Here is a 17,492-nt window from a genome sequence, read left to right on the forward strand (position 1 = left end):
CTCGGCCGCGGAGCAGACACTGGAGCTGCGCCACCGCCCCTGGGCCTCCTGGGCCTCCTGGGCCTCCGCTGCTGCCCCGGCAACCACAAGGCCTTGACCCCAGGGTCTGTGACATGCCTGTTGGAGGTGGCGTGTTTTTTTTTTGTTTGTTTGTTTGTTTTTTGTTAAATAGATGGGCAGCTGGCGAGTGGTTTGATTTGAATAACCAGAGAAAAATCAAGAATCGGTGACCAGAAGATGAATGTCAGTTGCTGCAGCGGGAAATCACAACCTCGCCCTGTTTAAGTGTGAGCCAGACCTGAAACCTGCAGCTCACCGGCTGAAAGGGAGGCATGGTCCTCCTTACCATCCTATCTAATAAAGATGTAATATGCAAATGGTCGTTACACGTGAAGGGTAACGACAGACCTGGAACTACCGGGTCACGGATCAGCAGGAGAGTGGGGCAGCGAGCTACGAGTGGGCGCAGGGCGCCGAGAGCTAGAGGAGGGGGCAGGGCGGGGACGGGGGGGGGGGGGGGGGAGGGAGCTACTGGAGGGCGCAGTGAGGTACTGGCGCTCGGACTGGTGCGCAGGGCTACTGGTGTTACCATAAGTGTATACAAAAACGTTCCTCAATCCTTCCCCAAAGGGACCAAGAGCCTCTTAATAAAGTAACTGATTTACTTTGGGAAAGCCCCTCCAGACCTTTCAGGGCTGTTAGATACAGGATCTGCGCTGATACTGTGCAGGACACCTGAAGCATCGTGAGCCACTGGATGGAAGAGGGGTTCTGGGAGTCAGGTGATGAACCTAAGCCCTAGGGTTATTTTTCTGGCCCCAGTGCACACTTGGGGTGGGGGTACCTCGCTGTGGGCAGAGCCTGTACGTGGATTCCTGGCCTGTAGGATAAGAATTACGGTAACAGCAAAGGGGAACACCTGGAACTCCTCAGCACACTCACCTGATCCAGGATAGTAAATCAGAAACTAAGCTGCCAGGTGGGATTGCAGAGGTGGTGTCACACTCAAAGACAAAGTGGTCGTCCCTAGTTCGTCCCGTTCAGTTCACCTGGATAGCCCTTGCAAAGTCCAGATGGCTTCAAGTAAATGATGGTGGCCTACCACACAGCAGCTGTGTTGGACGAAGTGTCTTTAATGGGACCGATTAACATACCTCTGGCTTTGATCAGGCACTTACTGGTGTGGTGAATAGTCTTTTCAGTTTCCAAAAGCAGTTCACATTTATAAGAGAAGCATAGCCAAACACATCCATTGTCTTGCTTCATGACAGTTTTAACTCTCTGTCACAGTATAATCCACTGAGACCTTGATCATCCAGGCATCCCACAGAACATCCATGACTTGCTAATTGGACATGGTGCAGAAAGAAGTGACAAGTGCTCTATCCTTGGTGAGAAAATGCATGCCAGAGAATGAGCACGAAGTCCTCGGAAGTTCTGGAGCCCGCCAGCAGTGAGGTGTTAAGGGGTGCAGTGTTGTAGGGCAACCAGGGCATCGCCTCCAGGATAAGGAGGTTACCGTGTCTTGCATGAAGAAGGCGTGGCACTTGATGCAGCTCTGGATTTTGGAGTCAGCACGTTCCACACTTGGGAATACTGTTGTGACCCATTTACTGGGTGACTAGGAAGGGGCCCAGAGCAAAGGGAGGCTCTGTTGAAGGTCCGGATTAGAGGATGGGTTCCCCTGCCACTTAGAACCAGTGGACGACAGTCGGGCTTATTTGTGGTAGATGGGGACCCTGCACGACAGCTTTGGCAGGATCCAACAGAGTTGCAGTGCACACTCCTAGGGATCTGAAGCAAGGCCACACCTGGTGCAGTGGAGAACTACTCACTGATTGAAACCAACTTCTGCAACACTACTGGGCTCAAGCATAGACTGAGTGCCTGATTATGGGACATCAAATGACCACGTGATTGAATCTTGCCTGTCCTGAGCTAGATACTGACTGATCACCAAGCCAATAGGTTAGGCAAGCTCAGAAGCAACTCAATGCACGATGCAAAACAATTGGACCCAGGCTTGTCCAGAGGGCAGCAGTCTTTTACAGGAAGGAAAATTCATGTCTGATTCACAAATGGGTTAGCTCGCTGTGTAGATATGAGCCGAAAACAAACCACTGCTGCCCTGAAGTCCCATGCAGGGTGGGGTGGCTCTAAAAGACAGTAATGAGGGGAAGTCCTCCCGGGCAGAGCTTCAAGCAGACACTTGGATGTCCACTTTGTAGGGAGGAAGCGGAGTGGACAGAGTAGTGGTGGACTTCTGGGTCCTGACAGATGTCTTGCTGGTTGGTCAGGGAACTAGAAAGAGCAAGAGGGACTATTGGAGACAAGAAGGGCTGGAGAAGAAGATGGACCTATGGGAGTGGTCACAAGTGGATGCACCTTTGTGCCTCATGTTATACCCACTGCAGAGGGGTCACTCAACAACAAAGTGGATGGGCAGATGTCCAAGCTTCTGCCCTTGGCTACCCCATGCTTATACAATGGGCCCGTGAGTGGAGTTGCCAAGGTGGCAGAGGTGCTGGGTATGCCCACCAAAATGGGCTCTCTCTTATCAAGGTTCATCTAATTATTCCTGCTGCTGGATTTCTGACCTGTTAGTAGCCAAACTCCTGATATGGTACCATCCTTAGATGACTCGCTGACCAGTGATTCCACCCAGGAATCAACACCTCTGGGTGTGGGTTAGCCTTTCCTCTCACAGTGTCTCAGAGTGGCATCACATTGCAGGAGCTTAGTGTGCACGCGATTTACCAACATGGAATTGTGTATAACATCACCTCGGGCCCAGAAACTCATTTTACAGTGAAAGGTATACAGTGTGTGGATTGCCACAGGATCCCGTGCTCTCCAACTTTCTGTGTTGTCTCCAAGCAGCCAGTCTCATAGGTAGATGGAATGATCTCTTAAAAACTTAGCTAAGGCCCTTTGGGTAAGTGGATAGAGCATCAGCCTGCGGACTGAAAGGTCCAGGGTTTGATTGTGGTCAAGGGCACATCCCTGGATTATGGGCTCAATCCCCAGTGGGGGGCGTGCAGAAGACAGCCAATCAATGATTCTCATCATTGATGCTTCTATCTCCCACTCCCTTCCTCTCTAAAATCAATAAAAATATATTTTTAAAAAAGACTTAGCTAAGGAGCCAGTTCTTGGACAGTGTCCTGAGGAGCTGGGGTATGTACACTTGCGTCAAAGCCCAGTGTATGGATCTGTGCCCCCAGTAGATATAATATGTGAACCCAGAAACAAAGATACGTCCAATAGTAGGGGTTGGGATGAGCTATCTCTCACCATCATTTTTGATGGCCCACTTGAAGAATTTGTATGTTCTGTCTCTGCAAGAGTGAGCCTGCTGGATTACAGCCCCTGTGTCCCAGGTATGGAGCACTTCCACAGGCACCTCTCCTGGCTCCAGGGAAGGATACCAACACTGAACCTGAGTCCTTGAAATCCACCAGGTCACTGAACTCCTCATGCTGGTGCACCAGCAGGCAAAGGAGAGGTTATTGTTCCTGATTATTTTGAGGAGATAGGGTTGCTGCTGCTCACTGGGCAATGAGGAGTTGGTTTGGCACTGGCACAATGCACCTGAGTCTGCCTGGTTGCTTCCACACCAAGTGATAACAGTGATGCAGTTAGGGCCAACCTAGGTAATCCAGGATAACCTCCTCATCTCAAAACCCTTAATCACTTCTGAAAAGACCCTTTTCCCAAATAAGGTGACATTTACAGGTTCCAGGGATTAGGACATGGGTATCTTTTGGGGATCATTATTTTCAAACACCACCATCACGAATTCTTTCCTTCACAGCTTTCAGCTCGTCACCTCATTTGTCCTTGAATATTGCAGTTGAAAAGTTCTGAATCCAGCCTAATTTTTCTCCCTTGAATGTGATTTGGTTTTTCTGCCTGAATACTTGAAGTATGGTGTATTCAAGGGGGCATGATTTATTTATTCATTTAAATGATAATAAACCCTTACATGTTAACATAAATTGTATCTTATAAAAATAACTTTTATAAAATAAAAATTTCATGAGAAGAGTGGCCTTGTTTTTGTTAATATATGGCTTAGTTGAAGATAGCAGGTTCCCCATAATTGTCTCTGTAGTCAATCCATTACAATATGTTGTTTTGGTTCAAATATATGAAGAAAATCTAGCCTAACATGGACTTACAGTTGGAAACTTTTCCAAAGTTTTTTCAGATAACTGTGCATCTTTGTTGATACTACACGCCAAGACCGGACAAAAAGTAGTTATTCAGGTAAGTTGCAATTTGGAATTTGAAACCATATCAATGAACCATTTTGTCCTGTTATATTAAAATCCATTGCACACTGAATGAGACGTTCACTCATGCATAATTTTGAAACATGTCTTCCTGGGTCATTTGGAAAATATTGGTTCTTGGAGTTATGTAGATCTTCCAAATTTTGACGAATTTTATTATATAATGTCACTTGTTAATATACCATCACTCTCATCGGAAAAATAAATATTGAGAAAATTTAAGCTCATAATGATGACACAGATTTTCCAAAATTCTAGTTTTTGTTTCAAAACTCAAATTGTATCATTGGCAACAAATACTATTGTTTTCCTTGAAGTGCCACATTCACTTTTTATTTTTGAGAAAGTTTATATCAAATAGCCAAGTCAGAATAACCGTGTTTGTCAACTTTCTTTCAAGTGAAAATAGTGTTTCATGAAAAAGTGGCTAGTTCAGCTGCCAGTTTCGACAACTGTGTAATCAGTTGTGATAGCCATTGTACTTCCGTACTCGGTGCTTTACATCATCACCCTGAATATTAAGAATTACAGGTCAAGATTTAATAATTTTTATGGCTTCATCAAGGAAATTCTTAAGTGAAAGTGCTTCCTCCCCTCCCCACCCCCCACGAGCATGTGGCAGGGAAAGAATTTGATGGTTACTAGTAGGAGGAGCCAGCCGTTTTCCCCACCATTGCTTTTGCTCCATCGACACAAATGACAGCACAGTAGCAGGCAAAATTATTACAAAATAATTTTGACCTTGCTGATGTTGGGAGACTTTAGGAATCTGCAGACCATATTCTGAGAACCACTGCTATCGTATATCATAGGGATCATAAGATATGTGTATTTTCAATTTTACTAAATGTTACTAAATTGCTCTTCAAACTGATTATTCTGAATTATATTCTGTAGCAATTAGGACAATATTTGGCCATGAATCACAAAGATGCTGAATACCTGAATTTTATGTAAAAGGGACATTTTAGTGATGTGGTATGTGGTTGGACACACAGAATACGCTAAGTGTGGTCCTTGGAATTGCTCAGTGCACTAGTTTACAATTGGATGCAGTTTACATGGGCATGCTTATTTATCTTTCGTACCAGTTTAGAGAAAGCCAGTCCTGGGCTTAAATGCTGGCCATATTATATGAGTCTTAAAGATCCAGGTTCCTTTTGTCTTGTTTTGCCCTTATGTCTCTCATTCCCAGGATGACTTTTCCATCAAGTGCCTCCAATTTGTAGCCAGCAGGGGTAAGGGGTGAGCTGAATACAAAGATTAGGACCTCTCCCTGGTCAGGCCGACCACTATCACTACCAATTCTGTGCATCTTTGGGAGGGACTGGGGGAACTTGAGAAGCCATCCTCACCAAACACTCCTCAGTCTGATATTTCCTGGAATGCTTTGCTGGGGTGTTCCCTTTACACTTACCACAGTAAACAGAAATCCTCTGGAATTCATATGTAAGAGAGCTAATTAATATGAAGGCTCCAGTCCAGGCCTGTTTGGGACTATGACACTAGCCAGTGAGAAGATTTGTGTGAAAATGCCAATTTTGTTCTGTATTTGATATTATTTCAACTCAAATTCATTGTCCCACCCTTTATTAGAGAGAGAGAGAGAGAGAGAGAGAGAGAGAGAGAAAGAGAGAAGGAGGAGGAGAGAGGGAGAGAGAGAGAGAGAGAGAGAGAGAGAGAGAGAGAGAGAGAGAAACAGTGATGTGAGAGAGAAATATTGATTGGTTGCCTCCCACACATGCCCCGACCAGGCCAGATTGAACCTGCAACCCAGGTATGTGCCCTTGACCGAGAATGGAACCTGAAACCCTTCAGTGCATGGCCTAACACTTCAGCCACCGAGCCACACCAGCCAGGGCTGCCTAACCTGCCTTTATCAACCGTCTTCCTAGCCATGATCTACCCTCCCGTCACTCCAATGCCAGATGACCCTGACCAAATCTAACTCTTGAGCTCAATTTCAGATTTTGCTCTTCTCACACAGCTTCAACCCTAAACAATGCCAGTCACATAGTTGGAGCTCAAGAAAATTTTCCCAATTGAATGAGCACAGCTTCCAGGGTAGAACTTCCCCCAGTGTCCATCAGTACCTCTCTTCACCTGCATGGTCTGCACTAGATGCTGAAAGTTCAGTGTTAGCCCCAAACCAGCATCCTCTTTGTGGTCCACTCTGAATCCAGCCCGGATCAGCATCCTCTGCAGAGGTTTCTTTTCTTCCCCAGCCAGATCAGCACCCAAGGCTGGACAGCTCCTCACCCCAGATCAGCACCCAAGGGCGGACAGCTCCCCCAGGCCCGAACAGTCCAGCCCCTTTCGACGCGCTGCCCAGCTTGGGACCCCCAACTCTTCCGGTTCCTTGAGGCGTCGGTGCAGCTGCTGGGGTGCACCCACGCCACGAGCCCCTCCCCCAAACCCCAGTAAACCCGACAGAGGTCTGCGAACCGGGCTGCCGCCTTCCCCGACTTCCCCGCCGCAGGATCCTCGCTGCGGGCGGTCCCTCTCGCCTGTCCCCAACCGCAGACCCTCCGGTACCGGAACCCGTTCCCCCGTCTCGGCCAATCCGCTTCTCACCCGCCCCCGCCTCCCCTCCCCCCCCCCCAAAAAAAACACACAAACCACGCACTCGATCCTTCCCCAACCAGAGCCTCTCGTCAAACCATCGCCTCTCCTCCAACCAGCTCGCCCCGGCCCGCGGCCCCTCCCCGCCCCTCCCCGCGCCTCCTCCCGCGCCTCCGCTCTCCCCTCCCCCTGCGGCGCTCGCTCCCTCCGCCGCGGTGTCCTGCGGGGTGTCGAGGTGTGTCGCGGGCGGGGTGTCGCAGGGCGTGTCACGAGGTGAGGGGGGAGCCGGGGACCAGGGGCCACGCGGGGCGCCTCCCTCCCCCGCAGGCCTCTCCCCGGAGAAGATGGCGGACCGCGCGGAGATGTTTTCTCTCTCCACCTTCCACTCGCTGTCGCCGCCCGGCTGCAGGTACCCGGCCTGGGGGCCCTCCCCTCCCTTCCCCGCGGCCCTCCCGGCCCCCTCCCGATCCCGCCACCGCCCGCCGCCCTACCCCCACCCCCACCCCCACCGCCTGCGGGAACCCCAGCCCAGGGCCCCCGCCGGTCCAAGGCCTGCACTCCTGACCTCGCCGCCCTCTGTGCGGGGTCTCCCCGTTTCTGTCCTTCCCTCCTTCGCCCCCTCCGGCCCCAGTGACCACCCTCCGCTGTATGTCTCCCCAACTCCCCCTCGCTTAGCCCCCCGCCATTTCCCTCCGGGATCCGTGCCGCACCAGCCCTGCGGGCTCGCTCCCAGGGTGGAGGGTGGAGGCCCTGGCGCAGCCTCCGGGGGCGGCCTGGCCAGGCGGGAGCCACCCTCCGCGCGGAGTGTCCTTTTGGCCTTGCTGGGCCTCTCCTCGGTGGAGGCCAGGCCTGGCCTGCGCGGCCCGGGGAACCGGAGCTGAAATCAAACCTGGCCCTGGGGGAAGAGACCACGGTGGGGAGAGGTCCTTCCCGGGCAGCAGAGGAGAGACAAAGTGGCCAGACGGGCTCCTTGAAGAGGCGCGACCCCTCCCTCTGCTTCTGCGGCGGCAGCCTCAGCTCCCCTCCCCCCTCTGCTCAGCCTGACTCCCCAGACGCTCCGGCTGCCATCCAGAGGGGCCTGGGCTGAGCCCAGGAGGCCGGAGGGACAAGAGGCCCCACTGGGCTGGTCTGCTCAGATGGGGGGGAGGGGATCCCCTGGAGAACAGAGATTGGGTTTCACAACGACAGCAGGACATGTATCTGGGAGTTGGGGGCTGGGGAGACCCTGGGGTCCAGGAGCTGGGTTTCCCATGTTCCCTCCTGGGACCGGCTCCCAGGCACGGCACCCAGGGTTGCCAGCTCTCCTGGAGCCCTGTCCTTGCTCTCTGACCGAGTCTCCTCTCCAGGCCTCCTCAGGACATAAGCCTGGAAGAATTTGATGATGAAGACCTGTCTGAGATCACCGATGACTGTGGCCTGGGCCTCAGCTATGACTCGGACCACTGCGAGAAGGTAGGGAGGGACGGGAGCATAAACCCTCTCAAGGGGAGCCTCACGTAGGCCCCGCTTAGGGGTCACTTGGGGTTTCAGGATAGGTCTGCACTCAGCCTTGAAGCAAGAGACCCTCTGGTTGCCTCCGTCCCCTGGGCCTCTTGGCCTGGGGACTCCCTGGAAGGCACATCTCTTTCTCTAACAGAAGGTAGGCCCTGCCCCAGGGTCTTCCCCAGTGGTCCTCCCATGACCCCCACCCGTGGACTAGCTTGGGGGAACAGAGATGTGCCCATGCTTCAGGTGTCCTCTCTGCTCAGAGGGCTTCCCAGAAAGATCTACCCGCTTCCAGCTCACCTGTCTCCTTCCCAGCCCCGTCCCTACCTGCATCTCCCTGCCTCATGTCTCCCCTGAAACTTTCTCCCCGATCTCCTTTCTTTCCTTCCCCTCCTCCGGTCTCTCCACGTTCTGTTTTCATTCATTCAAGACCAGTCTGAGCAACTGCAATGTGGCAGCTGCCAGGCGCCTCCAGGTGCTTGAGAGAACAGGACCGGTGTGGCCCGTGCCCGCAGGAGTTACATCCTCGTAGGGGAGAAAGGTCAGAGCCATGGCTCCTGAGGGTCAGGGGCCAGGTTCCACTTGAGGACACAGTGAGGGGGAAGAGAACCCCACCAAGACTTTCCAGTGGCCATGGCCCAGGAGCATGCCTAAGGGAGGGCGGGCAGCAGCTGGGCTGATGAGGAGGCGGGAGGCAATGGAAGAGAGAGCTGGCCCAGGGATGAACTGTCTGTCAGAGGCCCTGAGGTTGGTGCAAGCCTGGTGGACCCTGATGCCAGCTGTCTCTTCCTTCCTGCATTTGTCCGATATTTACTGAGCCTCAGCAGTGGGTAGGTCCTGTTCTGGGGTGTGGGGTACACCAGTGCTCAGTATGGACATTCTGCCCTGGTGGGGCCTGCTGCTTGGTGGGGAAACAGGCCAAATGTCTGGTAATTGTGAATTGTAGTCAAATTGCTCTGCAGGAAAGAGGGGTGGTGTTGAAGGTGATGGGGTTGGGGAGTGAGATGAGTCTGGCAGCTGGATTGGGGCCACTCGGAGGATCTCTGTCAACCCAGGCTTAGGCATTGGGGCTCTGACCAAGAACCAGAGTGATCCTTATGTATCTCAAGCAGATGTTTTAAAACCACACAAAACTGCTCTGTTGGGGAGCAGAGACCTGGAGGTTTCTCTTCCTTGACTTATAGCTTTCTGCCTTCTCCTTTTCTTCTTTTTTTTTTTTCTTTTTTTTTTTTTAAAAATATATTTTTATTGATTTCAGAGAGGAAGGGAGAGGGAGAGAGAGAAACATCAATGACGAGAATCACTGATGGGCTGCCTCCCGCACGCCCCCTACTGGGGATCGAGTCCACAATCCCGGGCATGTGCCCTGACTGCGAATTGAACTGTGACCTCCTGGTTCATAGGTCGATGCTTAACCACTGAGCCACACCGGCTAGGGCCTGCCTTCCCCTTTTCTGACACCTGGAACCCCAAGCCACCGTCCCGCACTCACCCAGCTCTGCCCTGTCCCTCCTTCCTGCAGGACAGCCTCTCTCTGGGCCGCTCGGAGCAGCTGCACCCCATCTGCTCCTTCCAGGGTGACTTCCAGGAGTTTGAGATGATTGATGACAATGAGGAGGAGGAGGAGGAGGAAGAAGAGGAGGAGGAAGAGGAGGAGGAAGAAGAGGAGAAAGAAGGAGAGGACAAGGAGCGGGGAAGACCTGGCTCAGAAGCCGGTACTCTGGGGCCGCTGATCCCCTCCCCCTCCCTGGAGGAGCCCCACAAGCACAGGCCCACCACACTGCACCTGACTCCCCTGGGAGCCCAGGTGAGTGCCCAGGCCCACCACCCGGGACTCTGCTGCCCATGGCAGCCTGGAACTCCCACCCCCTCCAGCTGGAGCCCCTCCTGAGAGCCTCTTCTGTCCGCCCTGCAGGACTCCCTGAACAACAACGGGGGCTTTGCCCCAGTGCCCCCGACCTCCTGGCAGGAGACAGTGCTGTGCTCACCCCCCCAGGAGCCACTCCCAGGTGAGCAGGACTGTGGAGGCCCAGGAGGCAGGGAGGGAGGAGCAGAGGCCGGTGGGCCTGCTGACCGAGGCCCCGCCCCGCCCCGCAGAGCCGCCTGCCCACCGCCCGCCCACCGACGCCCGTCCCCGGGCGCAGTCACCTGTGGGCCCAGGTTGTGACTGCGAAGGGAACCGGCCCCCGGGCCCCGCAGCGCCCAATGAGGCCTCGCCCTCCTCGGACCCCGGCATCGAGGTTGACCTGGGCAGCGGCACCAGCGGGGAGCGAGGCCGGCGCAGCAGCCAGGAGCTGTCCTCGCCCGGCTCCGACTCGGAGGCGGCGGGCGCCGCGCACCTGGGGCGCATGATCTCGTCCATCTCGGAGACGGAGCTGGAGCTGAGCAGCAGCAGCGGTCGCTCCTCGCACCTCACCAACTCCATCGAGGAGGCGTCCTCGCCTGCCTCCGAGCCCGAGCCCGAGCCCGAGCCCGAGCCCCTGCCCGCGCCCCCGCGCCGCCCCGCCTTCCTGCCCGTGGGCCCCGAGGACACCAACAGCGAGTACGAGTCCGGCTCCGAGTCCGAGCCCGACCTCAGCGAGGACGCCGACTCGCCCTGGCTGCTCAGCAACCTCGTGAGCCGCATGATCTCCGAGGGCTCCTCGCCCATCCTCTGCCCCGGCCAGTGCCTGTCCCCCGCGCCGCGTCCTCCCGGCGAGCCCGGGTCGCCGGCCGGCGGGGAACCCGAGGCTGCGGGCCCGGGCGGCGTGGAGCTGGTGGACATGGAGACGCTGTGTGGGCCGCCGCCCCCTGCGCCCCCTGCGCCCCGGGCCGGCACCGCGCAGCCCGGGCCCTGCCTCTTCCTTAGTAACCCCACGCGCGACACCATCACGCCGCTGTGGGCGACCCCGGGCCGAACCGCCCGGCCGGGCCGGGCCTGCTCCTCTGCCTGCTCAGAGGAGGACGAGGACGAAGAGGAGGAGGAGGAGGAGGAGGCCGAGGACCAGCCGGGGCCTCCAGGGGGCAGGGGCACGGGCCCCGAGGCCCCGCTGGACGCCTCGCTGGTGTACGACGCGGTCAAGTACACGCTGGTGGTGGACGAGCACACGCAGCTGGAGCTGGTGAGCCTGCGCCGCTGCGGCCTGGGCAGCGGGGAGGACAGCAGCGAGGCCAGCGAGGACGAGGCGGCCGCCCTGCTGGACGAGGGCCAGGGCCCCGAGGGCGCTTCCCCTGACAGCCCCGACCTCACCTTCTCCAAAAAGTTCCTCAACGTCTTTGTCAACAGCACCTCGCGGTCCTCCAGTGAGTGGGAGGTGGGAGGGGGGTGGCCCCAGGTCCCCAAAGTGCCCAGGGCCCGAGAATTCTCTTTGGGGGGTCGAGCTGAGTCTGAGGAGCCACCGAGGTGGGATGTAGGGGCAGAGGCTGGGGGGTCTGACAGGGATGTCCAGCAGGGGTGGGGGGCTGGAAGCCAAGGAAAAGCCTTGGGTTCCCCCCAGATCCCTGATAGGCTGGGGAGGGGTGGGCAGGCTCTGCCTCCCTCCCTGACTCAGGGCCAAGCACCTGGGGGGGGGAGCCTGGCCACACCTGGAAGCACTTGCCACCCCCTTTCTGAGCAGCTGTCTCCTGTCTGCTCCTCAGGCACTGAATCCTTTGGCCTCTTTTCCTGTTTGGTGAACGGGGAGGAGAGAGAGCAAACCCATCGGGCTGTCTTCAGGTACAGCCTCTGTCTCGTCATCCGTCCACAGACGTGATGGGACACGGGTGGACACAGGCCACAGTCCGCCTCCCCCTCCCCCTGACCCCACCTGCCCCCTGCCGGCAGGTTCATCCCTCGCCACCCCGACGAGCTGGAGCTGGACGTGGACGACCCGGTGCTGGTGGAGGCCGAGGAGGATGACTTCTGGTTCCGCGGCTTCAACATGCGTACGGGGGAGCGCGGGGTCTTCCCTGCCTTCTATGCCCACGCGGTGCCCGGCCCTGCCAAGGACGTGCTGGGTGAGGCCCGCCTCCAAGGAGCATCTTGTCCCTTCAGACCCCCAACTCCCCTGACTTGGGCCCCTTGTGACCCCGCAGGGAGCAAGCGGAGCCCCTGCTGGGTGGAGCGCTTCGATGTGCAGTTCCTGGGCTCCGTGGAGGTGCCCTGTCACCAGGGCAACGGCATCCTGTGTGCAGCCATGCAGAAGGTCAGTGTGAGGTGCGGTCCCCCAGCCCCCGGAGGGACCAGACCTCTACGGAGGGTTAGAGGGCCCTCAGGGGGCAGCTCCCACCCAGCTCACAGCTGTCTCTCATCACCTGGTGTCTCTGGGCAGGTTCCGTGGGGCCTCCACCTTCCTGTAGCCCATCCTCGTTCTCTTGTCTGAAAATCCAGACCAGCTCTCACTGAGCCTTCCTGAGCGTCATTTGCTCATTCGTCATGGACTCAGTGGGCGGATGGTGACCAGCAGCTCATCTGCTGGTCCTGTGGTTGAGCAGGACAGCCCTATCCCTGACTCCCAGTCCAGGCCACGGGGACAGGCAGGGCGTGGTCCTGGCTGCAGGGTGGGAAGGAGGCCCAGGGAGGCTGAGTGCAGAGAGGTGACTGGCGGTGCTGAGACTGAGGAGCGGCCAGGACCCTGGCCCACGTGCTCCAGAGTCAGCCCTGGCAACCTGAAACCCAAACTAAGATGTTCCAGTGACGAGAGGCCCCTGAGACCCCCTTCTCCTCCGGCTCCCCCAGATCGCCACTGCCCGGAAACTGACTGTCCACCTGCGTCCCCCTGCCTCCTGTGACCTCGAGATTTCTCTTCGGGGGGTCAAGCTGAGTCTGAGCGGTGGACCTGAGGTGGGGTGCAGGGGCAGAGGCACAGGGAGGCGGGCGGGTCTGACAGGGATGTCCAGCCGGGGTGGCAGGAGAGGCTCTGGACAATGCCCGTCTCACTGGCCTCTGCCCTCGGCTCCAGTTCCAGCACTGCAGCCACTTCTTTCAGATGAAGAACATCTCCTTCTGCGGCTGCCACCCTCGCAACAGCTGGTGAGAGCCTCGGCCCTCCCCTCGGCCCCCCAACCCCGAGGGCTGCCCCCGGGCCCAGGAGACACATGTCAGACAGGCTCCCATCTGGTCTGGGGTGCAGACAGACAGGCACACAGACGAGTGGGTGCTGGAAGCCTCGTGGGGCCTGGGGGATGTCTGTGTGGGGCTCCCGTGAGCAGACCTGCAGAGAGGCGGTGGGGTCTGGGGTTCAGGAGGTGACTAAAGACCACTCTGCATGCTCGGAAGGCACATCTGACGGTGATGGGGCTCTTCCAGGGAGGCGGCTGAGCCCAGGTGCGGGCAAGGGCAGTGGATTCTCAGGGAATAGCTGGGTGCGGCTGGAGGGACGCAGCGGTACCTGTGCCCTTCTGACCACGCCAAGGAGCTTGTACTTGATCCCACTGGCGATGGGGCGACAGGGTGACACGGTTGGGTTGACAAGCCGGGTCTGGCTGCTGTGCGGAGTGGCTGGACCCAGGTGTGGACCAGGTAGCTGCTGAGGTCATCCAGGTGCTGTGTCCTGGGGGCACTGGGGAGGTGGAACCGGCAGGACCCGGGTCGATGGGAGGTAGCCGCAGACGTGCCATCTGGGTGAAGGGCTCATAGTAACCACTTGCCAGGTCAAGGGCTGGCAGCCTGGAGGCACCATGCTTATCTGCAGATGGAGGGAGGCGGAGGCGGCCAGGGTCACGTGGGCCTGGAGTGTGGGAGAGACCTGAGGGAAGGTGTCGGTTCAGAGCAGGTGGACGACTGCAGCCATGAGGGGACGAGACAGCCAGGCATAGCGAGAAGTGACAGGCGTGAAAGGAGAGGGACGGTGCCAGCATTGTCCCCAGCAGGGGTGGGGGTGCAGGCTTCCTGCCCAGCCCGACTGCTGCCCACTGGGTCCCCGTGTCCTGGAGGAAGGAGATGGGAGGAGGTAACCAGAGAGACAGGCCACCAGGGGCTCACGAGGACCGGGCTGCTGGAGGAAGGACACGCTGCCGCCAGGGCGGGGCTGGCAACAGGTGCTGAGGCCAACCCTCGGCAGGTCAGAGCCAGTCTGGCTGCGTCTCCTGAGGACAGAGATGTGTGGTGGGGTCCCCCGTGTGGAGGCTGCTTTGAGGGGTGGAGAGCTGGACCGAGTGCCTGGGCTCAGACCAGAATTGTGGAGGGGGCCGAGGACAGCACCAACTGCCGGGGAGCAAGAACACCCTTGTTTCTCAACAGAAAGAACTGGCTGCCCAGCTGCGGCCTCCAAGCTAGAGAGAGACCAGGTGTGAGTCCTTGAGAAAAGGGTGTCAGACCAGTGGTTTCAGATCCAGATGTGGAGGCAGAGGGCGAGGGGAGACGCAGCCCGGCCCAGAGCCGAGGACGCAGTTAGGAAGTCACGTTCTCCGTCTGGTTAACTCCCTTCCTGGTGAGGTTGGTGGCAGAGCAGGCCTGTGCGGGCCATTGTGCTTGGATGAGGCCTTGGAGAGCACAGACTGTCACAGACTGGCTGTGTGTCCTCAGCAAGTTTCCCACCCTCTCTGTGCCGTAGCTGCCTCACCTCATAGAGCTGCTGTGGGGATCCCGGGAGTGAATAATCTCAAGTGCTTAGAATGGTGCCCGGTGCTTGGTAAGCAGCTTCGGAGTGTCGGCGACTGTGAATGAGATTTTGTTGTTGTTAATCCTCACCTGAGGATATTTTTCCATTGACCGGAGTTGAACCCGGGACCCTTTAGTCCGCAGGCCGACACTGTCCACTGAGCTGCACCGACCAGGGCTATATGCGATTTTGACCAGGGCCTTTGAGACGAGGCTGCCATGTGCTTGTGGATAACCAGCCGTGATGCTGCCACGGGTTCCCGTCTGGAGGAACCACAAACCCCAGTTCAATCGACATAGATCGATTGGCCACAGTGGGGGGTCTCGAGTCTCTGGCTGCGGGACCCTCTGGAGTGATTTTCACTGATGTCTTGGGTGAGAGGACAGGCAGAAATGAAGCAGGTCAGGCGGGGACGAGATGAATGACAGCCAGGTGCAAGGTTCTGCTCCAGGAAGAGGGTTTCGCCGAGGAGGGGGCCGCTGTCCGGCCTCACGTTAGAGCTCAGAGAGCAGCTGTGGATGTGCAGGACCACAGGCTCAGGGTGTCAGGTGACACACGTCAGGTGTGATCGGCTGAGAGGCACTTCTGGAAGGCAGGGGCGAGGCCTCGCTGTGGTCTGTGGCCCAGGGCTGGCTCCAGGTGGAGCCACAGCAGGGCTCCGAGAAGGAAGCGGCTGCTGGACCCCTGACGAGGAGTTAATACCGTAACTCCCTGAGGTGCCTGCGCTGGGGCTGGACCCGAAGGTGCCTCTGCATCCTTGTCGTGTGACCCACACATTTCTCCTGTCCCCACCTTCTGCCCGAGCCCTCGGGCCAGATCACGGGGGAGGGGGGGGCTGGGGCGAGGTGACTGCCCCGTTCTGACGGCCCCACGCTGCCCCCTCTGTAGCTATTTCGGCTTCATCACGAAACACCCTCTGCTAAGCCGCTTTGCCTGCCACGTCTTTGTCTCCCAGGAGTCGATGAGGCCTGTGGCCCAGAGTGTGGGGTGAGTGGGGCTGGAGGGATTAGGGTGGGACCAGCTGGGGGCCAACCAGGTTCAGGAGTGCCGCTGGGGAGATGGGCCGGGAGGTGAGATTTGGGGACAGAGGAGTGGGGGTGCAGTTTGGGCAGACAGGGAGAGGGAAGGTCAGATGAGAAGCAATAGAGGTGGGTGGGAACTTTGAGTGGGAGCTGGGGGGATCCTGGGAGTGGGAAGGTGCAGGCACAGTGTCTGGGTGGAAGGACGGGTGGGAATGGGGGGTAAGGCCTGTAGCGACCAGGACGGCTGAAGAGTGACCCCTCAGGGATGGGCAGGCTCAGGCGGTGGGAGGGCTGAGAGCGGCCCTGATGGCGTGGCCGGTGCTGTCTCCCCAGCCGGGCCTTCCTGGAATACTACCAGGAGCACCTGGAGTACGCCTGCCCCACAGAGGACATCTACCTGGAGTAGCCGCCCACACTCCGAGCCAGGTGCCACGTGGCGGGGTACCTCAGAGGCTGCCGGCTTTGGCAAGGACTGGATTGGGGGCATGTGGGACCTGCCGTCCAGGGCGTCTCGGGGGCTCTCTTTGCTCACTCCGCAGGGGCTGCAGAGGGAGAGCTGTGTCCCCCGCTTTCCCTCTGATCTTCTTTCTCTCTGTGTGCCTCCTTCCTCTGTCTGTCTCTGCCCCCTGTGCCTGCAAACTCGGCCCTCTGCTCTTCACTCGGGGTCAGAGCTGGGAGGGGTGTGGAGAAAAGCGAGGCGCTTAGGTGACTGGCATCAGGCTCCACGAGTCCCCCCAGTGATTTAAAAGGAATTTTAATTTTTATAGTGAATCTCCAGGTGTCACCCCTTCTCTGACCACAGGGACAAAGAGAGGGACCCCCACACCGCCCCACACGGAGCTCAGGGGGAAGCAGGGAGGGGGTCCCCAGAAGGGCCTTGGGGATACTAGTAGTTCTTGAGGCTCATCCCAAGCCCCAGACTTTGCTCAGAGAAGGGTGCCCTGCCCCGTCCCCCGCCACACCAGCGTCTGCTTTGCCGCTGCAAACTCCCCGCAGTCCAGCACCTCAATAAACTCTCTGCTTGGTGTGACCCTGTCTGTTTCTGGGGACACATAATGGGCCGGGGGCCCAGGTGCTGCCCATGGCGGTGGATACCCAGACCCGTGGGTGACGGAATCAGGAGAAGCTTTACCCATCAGTGCTCTCCGAGATCATGCCAGGGGTCCCTGGGGTGCCACACTGGGCCCCTGGGGGTTCTCCCTGATACACTCAATTGGCTGGAGAGACAGTGCTGGGCACCCGCACTGGATTGCCGGGCTGAAGAGGGGGTGTGCCGGGGAACCTCAGGGCTCAGGTCATTGTGTGTGCGCATCATGGTTGTGTGTGTATGTGTGTCATGATTGTGCGTATCACGAGTGTGTGTGTGCGTCATGAGAGGGTGCGCACGCTTGTGAGTGTGTGGGAGAGGGCAGCAGCCTGCTTAGACCTTAAAATTGGTATTTAAAGACTCTGCACAGAGAACAGGAAGACAGAAGTCGACCATGTCTCACGGTGCCCTTCAGCTTCTGTAGAAAGGGCTTCCCTGGCCCCACCCCCCACGAGACCACTCTCAGGGGCTGAGGTCAGCA

General features: G+C 57.5%; 1 protein-coding gene across 1 annotated transcript; it reads left to right on the forward strand.

Annotated features, from left to right (window-relative positions):
* Positions 1-7,201: 7,201 nt before the first annotated feature.
* Positions 7,202-16,330, forward strand: MAPK8IP2 (mitogen-activated protein kinase 8 interacting protein 2). The gene is made up of 12 exons (XM_054718590.1): positions 7,202-7,266; positions 8,204-8,309; positions 9,865-10,149; positions 10,258-10,351; positions 10,440-11,624; positions 11,961-12,036; positions 12,145-12,317; positions 12,396-12,505; positions 13,039-13,143; positions 13,262-13,332; positions 15,791-15,889; positions 16,258-16,330. Exons 1-12 carry the CDS (start codon positions 7,202-7,204, stop codon positions 16,328-16,330), a joined length of 2,442 nt encoding a protein of 813 aa, XP_054574565.1.
* The last annotated feature ends 1,162 nt before the right edge of the window (positions 16,331-17,492 follow it).

Source organism: Eptesicus fuscus, chromosome 7, assembly GCF_027574615.1.
Source record: "Eptesicus fuscus isolate TK198812 chromosome 7, DD_ASM_mEF_20220401, whole genome shotgun sequence".
NCBI classification, from domain to species: Eukaryota; Metazoa; Chordata; class Mammalia; order Chiroptera; family Vespertilionidae; genus Eptesicus; species Eptesicus fuscus.